Source organism: Phacochoerus africanus, chromosome 2, assembly GCF_016906955.1.
Source record: "Phacochoerus africanus isolate WHEZ1 chromosome 2, ROS_Pafr_v1, whole genome shotgun sequence".
In the NCBI taxonomy this organism is placed as follows: domain Eukaryota; kingdom Metazoa; phylum Chordata; class Mammalia; order Artiodactyla; family Suidae; genus Phacochoerus; species Phacochoerus africanus.
In genome coordinates, this window is record NC_062545.1 from 192,255,402 (window position 1) to 192,271,236 (window position 15,835).

Sequence of the window (15,835 nt, forward strand, 5' to 3'; positions counted from 1 at the left end):
AGCCTAAGATTTTGCCTCAAAGAAACAATTTGGGAAATAAATAATGGAAAGAAATTTGAAAGCCCATAGAATGATTTATAGTTTAGAACAATTTAAAAATTAAAAGGTTGAAAATATTAAGGACAGTTATATCTTTTTTTTTCTTTTTTTTCTTTTTGTCTTTTTAGGGCTGCACTCACAGCATATGGAGGTTCCCAGGCTAGGGGGCTAATCAGAGCTACAGCTGCCGGCCTACACCACAGCTCATGGCAGGGCCAGATCCTCAATCCGCTATGCGAGGCCAGGGATCGAACCCGCAATCTCATGGTTCCTAGTCAGATTGGTTTCTGCTGCACAACAACGGGAACTCTAGTTAGATCTTATATATGTAAAATAGAAAATAAAGTATTTTGAAATCTGCTTTTAGGTTAGGTAATCATGTCTTCAATTAATATTTCCTAACTCTTTTATTCTTTGTAACATTTAAACATTTCTCAGTTTTCTTGGGATTCTATACCCCTGACAAATCTGTGAGAAAAATGAAATTGTGACCTTTAAAATCAAGATGATCATGAATTGTTCTTGATCAATATTTGTTGCATGAATCTTTTAGTAAGACTCAGTTTATCCCCTACGTCTTTGTATTCTATATATCTGAGTAGATTGCTCATTTATTTATGTCTTTAAATACCTAGCACATAGGAGGCATCTAGTAAGTCTTATTTATCATAGGAAGAAAGTAAAGAGTTAGAGGGAAAGAAGAAAAAGCCAGCAAATCTGGCTTGGTACCCCTTTAAAAGGAAGATCAACTGGGAAGAGAAGACCACACAGAATGTATAAGTAAGCATATGGTTTCTTTAGGGAAGAATCTACCATCAGAACTTGACGTAAACTCTTTTTCTTCTCCCCTGTATCAATCACACACCAAGTATTAGTCATAGGACACTAATGTGGTCTAACAAATAGACCGGAACAATCTACTGTCTTTGAAAAATCTCTAAACTTTAGATAGAAAAATATGTGACTCACTAAATTTAACACTCTTACTCTGGAGTTAGGGAAACAGTTGTCTTTGGAAAATGGAGAGCCACATAGTAAAATACTACTTAGAAGCGATTCCTGATTGCCTCTTAGCACTAATGAATGAGGGGCCCAAAATAGGCCAAGTCAGAGAGAGCCCCCAGCTGCCCACTGCCTCAGGCCCTGGAGGAGTATTTGCTGACAGTCTCTGCTGCTTGGACACAAAGTCAAAAAAGCAGCATCTGGAAGTTTTAATATTTAATGCTGTTATAGGGAAGAGAACTCTGGCTGAGAGTTTGAATTTAGTGGACTACAGGTAGAAGGATTAAGAACTGTGAGAGCAAGTAAGTACAGGTAGTTTCCACATAGTTCCCCCAGTTGTGTCGCATTGAGATTCTTTTTCTAAAAATTAGTTTCACATGTGTTTAAACTCTTGAGATAGACCACTCAGTTGGCTAAAATATCCCCAGAAATCAAGCAGTAAACCCCAAATCATCTTCAGTTAAGCTGAGAAGAAGTCCTGTTAACTCTGAGAAGTATACGATAAAAGTAAATTGATGTTGTTTCTGGTTTTATATCTTGCCCAAATCAAAATGCAAGGTGAGTGGCTCCTAGGAGTATTTAAATCCTTTCTTTCCTCTTATAAAATATGAAGGGGCCACTATGGATAGCATGTTCTTTCCTTAGTTCTTTAATGTTCCAGTTCTTTAAAGGAGATTAAAGATTGAATCACTGCTATATGATTGTGAAAGGAAAACCCTAAACATTAGTAAACTTACAGAAACCTTTTGAAATTGCTAGAATGACCCAGATTTTCCAGACTAGCAGAGCTCCCATAGACCTACTCTAGCTGTCTTGATTAACACCTCAGTTTGGAGATCTAAGTTTTAAGAGAAACTCAGCACTCCTTTTATGTGGTCAAGTAGCACAGTTTCTAAATCTTATAAACAGAAACGTATATAAATAAGATCATTCTCAACTGAGAACTATAAAAATTTCAAATGCTCAGTATTTTTGAAAACTGTGATTTAATATTAAGTTAAAAACTATTTGGCTTTACTTTCTGAAAAAAAATATTTTTGGTAGGATAGTGAATTCTGAAGAATTACTTGTTTGTACTGTCTCCTGGGAAACGCGGGTTGGGCGTGCTGTTACAACGCCATCTGCTGGTCAGCTCATCTGTAGTCAATCTGCAAGCTTCTGGAGACCTTGAATAGTATTGTCCAGAAATTCTAGAAAGCAGTTTTAGAATGGGGGAGATAAAAGAAATTGGGAAGAAGGGTCTTTCTCACAAGTAATTCCTTTGACAAAATTTGCTGGTAACTTGTCACTTTAAAAAAGTTTTGAGAAGTATTTCTTAGTAAAAATTTTATTAAAGTGTATAAGATTTTCAGAATGGTAAGTATTCTGGTCATTTTTTATTCAAGTTTAAAATCTTGATAGATGACAAAACAAACATGTATTTTCCTTGAGTTGTGGGGGTGGAGGGAGTCCCTCCATATATTTTAATTTCTATTTGTGCATAAATTAGGGAAATGACATTGTTTTCAGAATTTTTTTTTTTGCTTTTTAGGGCCGTACCAAGGCATGTGGAGGTTCCCAGGCTAGAAGTCCAATCAGAGCTACAGCTGCCAGCCTACACCCCAGCCACAGGAATGCAGAATCTGAGCTGCGTCTGTGACCTACATCATAGCTCTCAGCGATGCCATATCCTTAACCCACTGAATGAGGCCAGGGATCTAACCCACAACCTCATGGTTCCTAGTCAGATTTGTTTCCACTGTGCCATGATGGGAACTCCCTTTCAGATTTTTTTTTCTTTAAGTCCTTTTGAAAAAGGAGAGAGATTGTGTTGTGAACTATTTTGAGTGGGGATAGACTTTCGGTGGCTTTGGACATTTAGTAGGAACACCAGATTAGCAGATACATTGAATAGAATAAACCAGTTACTATCCATGACTAAAAGCATGTGTGAAGTAAAACTGAATCTCTCTTAGAAGGAAAGGCAAACCTACTATTTCTTCCTATAGCACATCTGTTTAGAGCTGGCTGACTAATCCTTTAAGAAGTTGCTGCACTTCTTCCAAGTGCTGAAAACCTCATTCTGTTTTAAAAATAGATCTGTGTAATCTTATATCCATATGTGTATTTTAAGTGTTTAACAAAAAGGGTAATTATTTTTATAAACTAATGGTTTCTTAGACCCAAACTCCAAGTGAAACTTTGTCTTTTTTTTTCTTTTTTTCGGTTTTTGTCTTTTAGGGCTGTACCCATGGCATATGGAGGTTCCCAGGATAGGGGTCCAATTCGAACTGTAGCTGCCAGCCTATGCCACAGCCACAGCAACACAGGATCTGAGCTGAGTCTGCGACCTATACCACAGCTCACGGCAATACCGGATCCTTAACCCACTGAGTGAGGCCAGGGATCGAAACCGCATCCTCATGGATGCTAGTCAGGTTCTCTAACTTCTGAGCCATGATGAGAACTCCTTTTAAGGAATCTTGAGTAAAGTAGCCTGTGAGAGTACAGGGTTTGGGGGAAGAGGGGTTGGTTTTTGTTTTGATTTTTTAAAATTTCATTGTAGTTTTAATATCTCAAATATGTGAGAATAGGAAACATTCTCTTCTGAACTAGAATAATAGCTGCAGATGCAATAGAATCATAGTGGTAAATACAGTAGAGGCCTGTCATGAAACTCCTTAGCTTGTCTTAGGAATCTTGACTAATAACTTCACCAAACCAGCTATAAAACTGAAATGAAAATGTATCTCAGGAGTTCCCATCATGGCTCAGCAGTTAATGAACCTGACTAGCATCCATGAGGACGCAGGTTGGATCCCTATCCTGGGAACCGACGTATGCTGCCCTAAAAAGACAAAAAAGAAAAAAGAAAAAAAAAGGAAAATGTACCTCAAAGTGAAATGAACATTTTAAGTTTTTAATGCTTCTAACAAATACTCTGTGTTGTAGAAGTTCTTCATTTTCTTTGAACCGAACTGTTAAATAGCATTTGGAAGCAATTTTTTGTCTAAATGCTGATGAAAAAAGAGTAACGAATGATTCTGGGAACTGGTCCTTTTGATAGACATTTCTTATTTTTCTTTTGCTATGGTGGATTTCTTCTTCACTCTGCTCCTTGGTGCTTTCTCATAGTGTAATAGTTGACGGTGCAAATATCTCAAGCCAGATGACTGTTTCCAGCTTGGGCAAGTTACTTCCATGCTTCCATTTCTTCACCTGTGAAATAAATACTATCTACCTCACAGGTTTGCGGTGAAGGTTAAACGAGGAAAGAACTTGCAAATCACTTGAACTAGGCACCCCAAGCCCCCTGAATGTTTGCTCTTCTGGTGGTTCTCTGCCTCCAGAGCACTTTCCCTTTTTCTGTTTTTGACAGCTCCCTCCTCAGCCACCATTCTCCCAACTCACGTGTTTCTCTTTATGATGAGCTCAAGCAATATTAATACCTTACTACTTGCTATTGCCTAATCAGATTTTACCCTGTTTTAGTCATTTCTTAATATAACAGTTGCTTCTCCACATGGCTTTTAAAGAATACTTTCAACTTCTGTGTTTTGATTAAGTTGACAGATTTTTTATTTCCTTCCCAGGGCAGTTTCCATACAATGAGTTCTATTAGTTATGTTTAAAAGAAGGAGTAAAGAATACCTATTTAGTTAATGTGGTGAAACTAAATGATTTGTAATGGCTGAATACCTGTCATCAAGGTATGTCCTCTACCCTAATTCTAGCTTGGGTGGTGTGGAGGCCAGACCCACTTAACTAGAACCGTGGCTCTCATGGATGACCTTGTTACAGCTATTAATTTAGAGTACAGCATGGTGTGTCTTGTATTAGGAGTCTGCTATGTATTGATGTCAGCAAAAATCATTTACAAAGCCTTGCTTATGACCCGTCTCTAAGATAAGTCCTTAAACACTTCCTTATGCCATTAATGGAAGACATGGGGTGAAAGGTGTGGCCGGCAGCTTCTGGAGGTGGTGAACCTTTTGGTTAAAAACAATGGGTATGTGAGCAGTCCTACTGATTTTATATCTTTTTTTTTTTTGTCTTTTTGCTATTTCTTGGGCCGCTCCCACGGCATATGGAGGTTCCCAGGCTAGGGGTCTAATTGGAGCTGTAGCCACTGGCCTACGTACGCCAGAGCCACAGCAACGCGGGATCTGAGCCGTGTCTGCAACCTACACCACAGCTCATGGCAACATCGGATCGTTAACCCACTGAGCAAGGGCAGGGACTGAACCCGCAACCTCAAGGTTCCTAGTCAGATTCGTTAACCACTGCGCCACGATGGGAACTCCTGATTTTATATCTTTAAAACATTTCCACTTTAATTAAGCTGATATTTCTTTTTATGTAAATGTAGTTAAGATGTATTCCTAACTTAGTGTATATTTAGTAATTTTTTTGTTTCTCTCTGTATTATATATTAGGGTAGTAGTCCTTGCAGGGAACTTTATTTGTGGTTAGGAAAAAATAAGGTAAACTGAAAACGATAATGTCTTTCTTTGTTTTACTTGCTTAATCAGTGGAGTTTTTCCCCATCATGAGCTCTGTGATTGTGTAGCTCTTAAAACAAACACTAGCATTGTCTAAGAAAGAAACAGTGTGAATAAACACTAGCATTCTCTAAGAAAGAAACAATGTTTTACACATTTTATTATATCTTATGTGCTGAGGTCTTTTTTTCAGAGAGAAATATATGTTTGGTGAGTTCATATTTCTTGAAATATACATGATTCTTTGGACTGGAATCTAATGAAATAGGACTCCCATTTGAAAACGAAAGAGTTAAGGCTAAAACAGAGGATAAAAGTGATCAAATGATTAGCCAGGGGCTAATAGAAATTCTGGGGAGAATGACAGATTGTATATTAAGAAGAAATATGATCTTATATTCATTGAAGCTTTTTACAGCTAATGATCTAAAAGAAATAATAGAAAATTACTGAAAGAGATGAATGTCTGAAACTTTAGAAAAGCGTGTGGTATTGTATTAACCTAAGCAAGAAAGACCGATGGGCAGATAATAAATTACATTGTGTAGGAAGTCTGCATTCCTTGTTTTCAGGGTACTTTTGTTCCCCCCCCCTTTTGCAAGATATATTTAAGTAGCTCTAGGCCAGTTTCAGAAAATTCAGTTCATGATTTTCATCATCACACCATATGTATATGATTCTTTGGAATAGATAAAGTATTATAAACAAAGACCCCAAATCCTTGAGTGGAAAAGGTTAATCTAAACCTTCCTTCATGTTCTGTGTCAAATTGAGAGTGTTTTTCCTTATGAGAATATGAACAACATAAAGTACCTTTTCACATACAATTAGTTGTAATGTCCCATAACTAACAGAGAGTTTGAAGAAACATACTGTATTTCTGGTGGAGAAAGAGCTGGATTTCAACAGCTGTACTTCTGCTGGGAAAAAAGAAATAGTCATAAACTGGAAAATGTGAATATGTGTATTTTCATTACAGAGAAGTGACTATTTACTCAACTGTTCTAAATTTTACTTTGCTATAGATACATATTGTTTTACTAAAAAAAATTGATAATGTCTGTGTTTAAGTGTTGCCTATCTTCATGTAAATTTATACACAAACTAGTACATAGCCTTTTTTTGTCCTGGGTTGAGTAGTCAAACAGCAGTGTAATAATTGTGAATTTCAGCTACTTAAAAAAAAAAAAAAAAAAGACTATGTTGATTGAGGATACACATTCTTCTTCTTAAATTCTTTGGGCCTTTTAATCAGTTTTTCCCTAGATCTTTGCTGTTCAGACTTGGCATTCTTTTATGTTCTTAGGTTTTATAAGTCCAAGGAGAAAGTGAAATGTTTCCTGAAATATAAATAAATAATAAAATTAACATGCACACAGAGTACACTCTATTCTTCATGGACATATTCTTTATGGCTCTTCCTTAATATTTACTTAATCTCTGGGGGAAAGAGAGATTAATTATTACTCTGTTATACTGAAGTTCTAACTCCAAATCACCTGAGTTTCTATATACTTAAGCATTTAGGCTTAAACTCAGGCATTTACACAAATGAGTTCTGTGTTCTGTAACCATATTAAAACATTTCCCAGTATATGACGGAAGGTTTATAGGATGTGGGGTTTTTTTATAGCTATACCAGAAATGGGATCATTATTAAAATGCTCTAAAAGCTAGTTATTTCTGGAGTTCCTATTGTGGCTCAGTGGAAAGGAATCTGACCATTATCCATGAGGACATAGCTTCAGTCCCTGGCCTTGCTCAGTGAACGATCCGGCACTGCTGTGAGCTGTGGTGTAGGTCACAGATGAGGCTCGAATCCCAAGTTGCTGTGGATGTGGAGTAGGCTGGCAGCTTCAGCTCCAATTCCACCCCTAGCCTGGGAACCTCCATAGACTGCGATTGTGGTCCTAAAAAGACAAAAAAAAAAAAAAAAAAGGCTTGTTATTTTTTAGCTCCTGTCAGGTAGAATGTGAGAACTAAAACTAATTTCAGGTTTTGATTGTGTAATACAGATGAGTCCTCTTAATAAAATGGAGTAAAAGTTGTAAGTTTTGTCAATTTCAGTTGAATCTTTTCTCATCTGTTTTAGAAGACAATTTAAAATATAACTCATGCATTTTGTCATTGTTTTATAATAATATGTGTCTAAAATATGTCTGTTGGGGTGGGCAGAGGAAGGGGAGAGAGAGGAAGTGGGACTTCTGGGGAGAGGTCTCACTCTGGTAAGAAAGAACAAATAATCACACTTATAAGCTATACCTATTACACTCCTATTTCTATATCAGCTGTTGCCAAACTAACCTCTAATACTTTGGACAGGAGGATAACATTAAGAGTTTTGCAAAACTTCAAATGAAATTTCATTTATCAGTGGCCTATAATCAAGACCCTTTCTCTTACCTAAATAGTGACTTGAAATGTAAATAAAAGATACCTAATGAGCTTACCAATTATTCTTTTCTACCAAGCGATTTATCTCAATTTCTGGTCTATATCTGTCTTTGAGAACAGCGCAGTATGTGTTAATCTCTCACATGTTGACATAGCCATAATGGACATTTGTGTTTCTGGATAGATTATTCTTTAAATGGTTAAAAATTATAGAATTCTAATAGGAACTCTTTTTATTCTGTTTGCAGCCATGTCATCTTATCTTTTAATTATTAAAACAGAGCTTCCTGCAGCTATTTCAGAATTTTTGTCTGGAGACCATAGTGGGTAAGGAAAAAAAATCTCACGTTATATCCATTCACTTATTAGTTTAATAAATACATTAAGCCCTGGTGGGAAGTAAAACAAATGTAGTCCCTGCCCTCAAGGCACTTACAAATTAGGCAGGGACCGAGTAGTAATAGAGAAGAAAACACTCTATGGATGAATAGTGATGATCCATTATGTACAGCACGCCATGCTTTGAACCCTCTGACATGCCAGCATGATCCTTGCATTCCATGGGGGCAGGAAAGGGCGGACAAGTATGAGCTAGCTCTGGGAGAGGAGTAGAGGAGAAACTTCTGGATATCGAAGACTAAGCGTTAGAAGGAGAAAGGCTGAATGTACTGACAGTAAAGGTCTTACACAAAGGAGGGGAGTGGATAATACTGCTGTCACTTCTCAGCAAACCATAGTGCTAAAGATACAGCATAGGTGTGTAAAATTCCTGCTGTAAAGCATTATTTGAAAAACAACATTGTGTTTTCTGGTTTTTAACAGTATTACAAACAATACTAAGCCATGTTAGATCACCATTTTCCTTTCTGATTTTAAAAATACTGGGCTGTAAAGACTATTAATTCGTCTCTTTTTATGGAGAAAATTATTTATATTTTTACTAAATAAAACATGAAATTTTGAGAAAAATAAAAAGGCAGAATAAATCCTTTTGTTTCCAGTGTACTTTAGATACTTTCTAAACTATAAAACAAAAACCTGTCAGACTTTTAGATTTAAATTTGATTGCTCTGCTCTAATATTTGAACTCAATTGTAGAATTGAGTTTTTAGCTTTTACGACTTGATTTCCATGAAATAATTCTACTTAGGCAACTGCAAATGCAAATTTATAAGGAACATATAGTATAGTTTAGAATAGGTACCATCAAGAAAATGTGATTGAAAAAAGGTAAGTATAGGTCTTTAATAATTTTTCAACATTGGAAGATACTGTGCTTTGTATAGTATTTTACAGTTTACAGGGTTTCCACATTCATTATCACATTTGATACTTATAGCTAACTTGTTTTATTCATAACTTTATCTAGTTACTTTTATGTTTTATGCTCTTATTGTGATAAACAATTGCTGTGTGACACACCCATGTGAAATTCATTTCTGCATTTGCTGTAAAAATATTGAGGAGAGCTTCTATTACTCAAAAAATTCTGTGTGATAAATTTCTTTTATAAATTAAGTCTGAGAGCTCAGGGCAGTAAGAGATAAGACAAAGAATGGTAGATTAAGAGTAAGGAGAACTGTGTTCTATCCATTTTATATTCAGTAATCTCAGAAAATTAACTTTTTTTGGCCATATAACTTAATTTTGAACTTGAGGTTTCTTCATCCAGCATAATGGTGTATTGCCTTAACAAAGTTACTGGGATGACCAAGTAAGATATTCTACATACACATGCTTTTTTGGAAGATGATAGCATAATGTCAGTATAGGTAATTGAGAAATTCCATAGCATTGTATGCCCGTTATTCCTCAATTAAAAAAAAAGAAATTCCAGTAATACTATATTAAAGGTGGTTTTTTCCCTCTTGGCTCTGCCTGCCTGGTAGGTCAGAGTCAAATATGAATGTATTACATAAACGATGTTAATCTGAATAGTTATTACATGTGTTCTCCTTTTTCTTGGCCCTGAATTTGGTGACTTCTATTTACATTTTTTTAGTTGTCATATGTCTTTGTGGAAGAATGAGGGATAAAAATACATAAAAAAGTTTTTAAAATAATGAGCGATAGAACTGCTGTTAAAACTTAGGTCTTCTTTCTCTGGAAGTAATACTTTTACCATAGCTTCATTTTAAATCAGTTGTCATTTACTTTTTACTTACTTTGTTAAGTTTTTTTTTTTTTTCTGGTTTGTTTAAATAAGTAAATGAATAAATATTTAACTCCCTCATATGCAATTAGTAGAAAAGTGATAAAAATGTCATTTTTACATGTTAGAAATGAGTTTTTAAACTGTATACCTCAAAATACTGTGGCCAGTCTGCCTCATTTCTGTTCCGATTTTTTTTTTTTTTTAAATGGCTGCACTTGCAGCATATAGAAGTTACTGGGTCAGGGATCGAATTCAAGCTGCAGCTGCAGCAATGCTGGATCCTTTAACCCCTGCACTGGGCTGGGGATTGAACCCATGCCTCCTGAGTGACCCAAGCCTCTGGAGTCAGATTCTTAACCCACTGCACCACAGCAGAAACTCCTCTGTTATGATGTTTTCAAATTGCACATCTTTTTACTAGCTTCATCTTGTTTTAAATGTAATATATATTCATTTATTTGGGATTTAAAATTTTTGAAAGTGTTAATAAGTAATTATATTAATTGGTTAGGATGCAGATAAATCATTACTCTTTGAAGCTTAATGCTGTAAAATAATTAAGAAACAAATGTTATGGTAATTGACTCTACTGTCTGGGACGGTTTATTTCTATATAGAGTTATAGAGCAATGTTTCTTCTGTGAGATCAATATGATATTGACATACTTTTAGGGTTTGAATGACAATAAATTGCAGTTAAGAATTTTCAGGTGTACTTATTTTCTCTGTTACCCGTGAGATTTGATCTACCTTTATGAGAAAATAAGCCTTTTTAAGGATATTGTCAAAAAGAAACTTTATGATCATAATATATTAACTTCAAAAATTATTATTAGAAGTCAGAATCTATAATACTTATATCAAACTTTTATGAGACATCTATATTTTTCATAGGATAACATATTTTAAAACTCTATGGCTGTTAAAAGTTGGAAGCTCTCTGTTAACATTTAATGATCTTGTCGGGGAAATATGATTGACACAATTAAGTTGTCTTGCATTTGAGGTACATAATTGATATGGGATGTGAGTAAGATCCTAATTCAGAACATATGATACTCTTGTTCCATTCCATTCAAGAATGAAATTAAAGCGACTTATAAATAAATCTGGTTTTCATTAAAATATGGAAAAAAACATCTGCATGCCAAAGCATTTGCAATACAGCTAAGGATCTATACTCTATATTTCATACTTGGAACATTTTTATCATATAGGATTAAATCCACAGATCAAACAAGTTTTCTAGGAAGTACAAAACTTTCTACTCAAATTCTTTTGGCCTGAAGAGAATGTATATTTAGATCACAGAAGGACAACAGGAGTTCTCTTAGATAACTCTTTTTTTTTCCCCACTTAAGAAAAATTTTAAGATTAGTGTATTCTTCTAAAATCTTGATTTATGTGCTTTTTGAGATTTCTTTTTACTGGCTTGTATTTCTCAAGCTGTGGTTTAATTATGTAAGTTAAATCATTTCTGTTCCTTGGAAAATATTCATTGCCAAACACAATTCAGTTGACTGTGACATGCACATGATATTTAAACTCACTTTACCACGCGCTACTCTGTTGCCTTTGTTGATGAATGGAAAAGAAAGGCATTGTATTTATGGTTGGTTATGTCAACATAACTTCATAAAGGAAAGGAATGTTTAATAATAACCAGTAGCCAAACCAAGGATAGAGAAATTACATTTTTACAATGAAGTTCTTTTTATATTAGGAATTGAAAGTTTTATCCTGTGAAGAGGAGAGTGTAAAGAAACCGTAATCTTGAGAAAAGTGGGACAGTATCTGAAAAAAAAAACCCATAAATCCAGAGAGAGATTCAAGAATAGGGAGTATTTCCATTGCTTCTATTTCTAAGATCATCATCATGCTTTTGCTGACTTTACTGACATATAAAATGAACTTTTTGAACCCGATCATCTCTGAGATCCCTTCTGGCTCTAACATTTCATAACTCGTTCTAAGTTACTGCTCAGAGGAGGTGAAGTTACCTTCAGGCCCACAGTTCAGTGTTTTGGGCATTTGTGACTCCTGTGCACACGAGTGATCGTGACCTGAAAGAGTATGTTATAGAGTGTAATATATAATAGTACATGTTACAACATTTAGGATTTCAAAGTGTTCCTAAGATTCTCATGCAAGAGAAAAGGGGGTTTTTGGTCCTGAGGATTAACACGCTCACTTTGCCCAAATCTTCCGTCATGACAGCAGGGATAGCAGAACTAACAGTTGGAATCTGCTTTGGTGCTCCTTTGGGCCTTTTTTCATCCTGGCACTGCAACTGTCTGAGTCTGATTTGGGTCCCAGAAGGAAGGCGATTTCAGGCATAGAGTCCCGGGCTTTTTGCCAGCTTCAGAAATTAATTGCCAGGTGTTCCTCATTGAGGGATATTTTGAAGTTCCCATTTTCATACTTATTCAAGAGTGACTGGAAGAGGAATATGCCAAGGAGTATCATGTTGTGTTTGTAATCTGTGTCCTCTCTTAAAACCTCTTGGGTTACCGGGACAGCTTCTGGCCCACTTGCTGGAAATCCTTGTGCATGGTTTTAGTTTCTGGCACAATCACTTCCTAAAGACATGAGTTAGGGTGGAGAAGGGAGCTCTGTGATCGTGGTGTTTCTTGCTCCTTCCCTTTTTTCTGTTAAATAGGAAGTCTCAGCACCCAACAGTACCTTATAAAGACACATTGAAAAGAACTTCATACACCAGACTGTGATGGAGACACAATGAATCATCAAGTTTGTGTTAGAAGCCCCAGTTGAAGCCCTTGTAGAGGAAATTGTTTCTTTCCTTTTTTTCTTTTTTAAATTGAGATATAATTGACATACATCATTGTGTAAGTTTAAGGTGTCCAACATGCTGATTTAATACAGTTAGATATTGCAGTATGATTACCACAGTAGAGTTAGCTGACACTTCCATTTCCTCACATAATTGTCATTTCTTTTTTGTGGTGAGAACATTTAAGATCCAGTCTCTTAGGAGCTCCCCCTGTGGCACAGTGGGTTAAGGATCTTTCCGCAGTGGCTCAGGTTGCTGCAGAAGCACTGATTGGATCCCTGTCCTGGCACAGTGGGTTAAGGATCCAGTGTTGCTACAGCTGTGGCTCAGATTCAATCCCAGACCCAAGAACTCCTGGACATTTTAACAGTGTTAATTCTTCTGATCCACAAACACAAACAGGATATCTTTTCATTTGTTTTTGTTTTCATTTTCGCTCATTTAAGTCTTAGAGTTTTCAGTGTACTGATCTTTCATTCCTTGGTTAGATATTAAGTATTTTATAGTTTTCATGCTATTTTGAATGGGATTTTTTAATTTATTTCTTCTTCTGATGTTTCTTTGTTAGCATATAAAAACTCAACTGATTTCTGTATGTTCATTTTATATCCTTCACCTTTACTGAATTTGTTGATTAGCTGTAACAGTTTTCTGGTTGAGGTCTTTGGGAGTTTCTATGTATAAGATCTTATCTGCAAATAAAGATAGGTTTACATCTTTTTTTCCAATTTGGATGCCATTTATTGCTTTATCTTGCTTGATCGCTTTAGTTAGGACTTCCAGCGTTGCGTTGAATAAGAGTGGTGTGAGTAGGCACCCTAGTCTTGTGCCACATCTTAGAGAAAAAGCTTTCAGTCTTTCACTGTTGAGTATGATGTTAGCTGTGGGCTTGTCATATATGGTCTTTATTATGTTGAGATTTGTTCCTTCTGTACTACATTTGTTGAGGGTTTTTATCATGAGAGGATATTGTATTTTGTCATATTCTTTTTTTGTATCTATTGAGATGATCATGTGATTTTTATCTTTCATTCTGTTAATGTGCTGTATCATATTGATTGATTTGCATGCGTTGTACATCTTTGAATCCCATGGATAAATCCCACTTAATCATAGTGTATGATCCTTTTTTTTTTTCTTTTTAGGGCCACACATATGACATATGGAAATACCCAGGTTAAGGTCAGAATTGCAGCTGCAGCTGCTGGCTTACACCGAAGCCACATCTATGCCAGATCTGAGCCACATCTGTGACATACACTGAAGCTTGCAGCAATGCCAGATTCTTAACTTACTGAGTGAAGCCGGGGATTGAACCCGCAGTCTCATAGATACTGGTCAGGTTCTTAAACTGCTGAGCCACAACAGGAACTCCATGTATGATCCTTTAAATGTGCTATTGAATTCAGTTTGCTAATACTTTCTTGAGAATTTTTGCAGTATCTCATCAGGGATATTGATCTGTAGTGTCCTAATGTGGCTTTTCTAGTAGGGTATGCTGGCCTTGTAAAATGAGTTTGGGAGTGTTCTCTTCTCTCCAGTTTTTTGGGAAGAGTTTGAGAGCATTGGCATTGGTTTTTCTTTACATGTTTGGTAGAATTCACCAGTGAAACCATTTGATTCTGGACTTTTCTTTGGGGATTTTTGATTACTGATTCAGTGTTCTTACTCATTGGTTTGTTCACATTTTTTAGTTCTTCATGATTTAGTTTGGTATATTGTATGTTTCTAGGAGTTTTCCATTTTCTTAATTTAACATAGTAGTGGGAGACTTTGGCTACCTGGTACAGAAAAAGATAACATTATAGCCAAGAGGAAATTCTGAGAGCATCTACCAAATGGTTTGAAAAAGTAATACCTATTGTCTTTGATGCTCCCAGCTCTCAAATTAGCATGAATTTTACTTTGCTACACATTGTGCATATGTATTTATGCATACATTTCAGTGTACAACTATGACAGCTACAATAAGAAAATAAGAAGCAAAAGTAAATAAAAAGTATATATAATACTATCTCTTACCTAATCATTGTTATCATTTTATTTCCTTTGAATTTCTTCCAAAAAGTGTTTTTAAAACATAAGTAGGATTTCCCATTGTGGTTCAGCAGGTTTAGAACCCGACATAGTGTTGTGAGGATGTGACTTTGTCTCTGGCCTCACTTTGTAGGTTAAAGATCTGGCATTGCCACAAGCTGCAGCATAGATCTCAGATGTGACTCGAATCCAGTGTTGCTGTGGCTGTGGCTGGCAGCTTCAGCTCCCATTTGACCCCTGGCCCAGGAACTTCCATATGCTGCAAGTATGGCTGTAAAAAGAAGAAAATAATTAAAAATAAATAAAACATAGATAATAATCTTTATTTTGTATTTCTGTTTATTTAGGATTTTCCATTTTACTAAATTGTCTTTTTTAAAAAGCTGCTTAACATTCAATTGAGTATGCAGTTTTTGACATAAACATTTTCTATTGTTGGATATGTATGATTTTCCCTCAGCTTTTTAATATTATAATAATGTTATATTCACAACTTCATGCACATAAAATTCTTTATATTTTAATTAATTAAGTAATTAGTTTATTTTTTGCCTTTTTAGGGCCGCACCTGTGGCATATGGAGGTTCCAAGGCTAGGGGTCGAATCAGAGCTGAAGCTGCTGGCCTACACCACAGGCACAGCAATGTGGGCTTTGAGCCATGTCTGTGACCTGTACCACAGCTCATGGCAACGCTGGATCCTTAACCCACTGAGCAAGGCCAGGGATGCAATCTGCATCCTCATGGATACTAGTCGGGTTCATAACTGCTGAGCCACAATGGGAGCTCCCAGAATTCTTTATATTTTAGATTATTTTCTTAGGATAAGTTACCACATTTTAATTGCTCTTTCTACATATTATCAATATTTTTCCAAAAGATAATGCTAATTGATAAGATCTAGCAATATGTGAAGGACCAATTATGCAACGTCCTT

General features: G+C 35.8%; 1 protein-coding gene across 1 annotated transcript in view; it reads left to right on the forward strand.

Annotated features, from left to right (window-relative positions):
* Positions 1 to 15,835, forward strand: part of SLC38A6 (solute carrier family 38 member 6) — a 63,965-nt gene that overhangs the window by 27,595 nt on the left and 20,535 nt on the right. Inside the window, exon 6 of the mRNA XM_047767474.1 lies at positions 8,165 to 8,243. Within this exon, the coding sequence (XP_047623430.1) occupies positions 8,165 to 8,243 (79 nt within the window). The remainder of the gene's footprint in view (positions 1 to 8,164; positions 8,244 to 15,835) is intronic.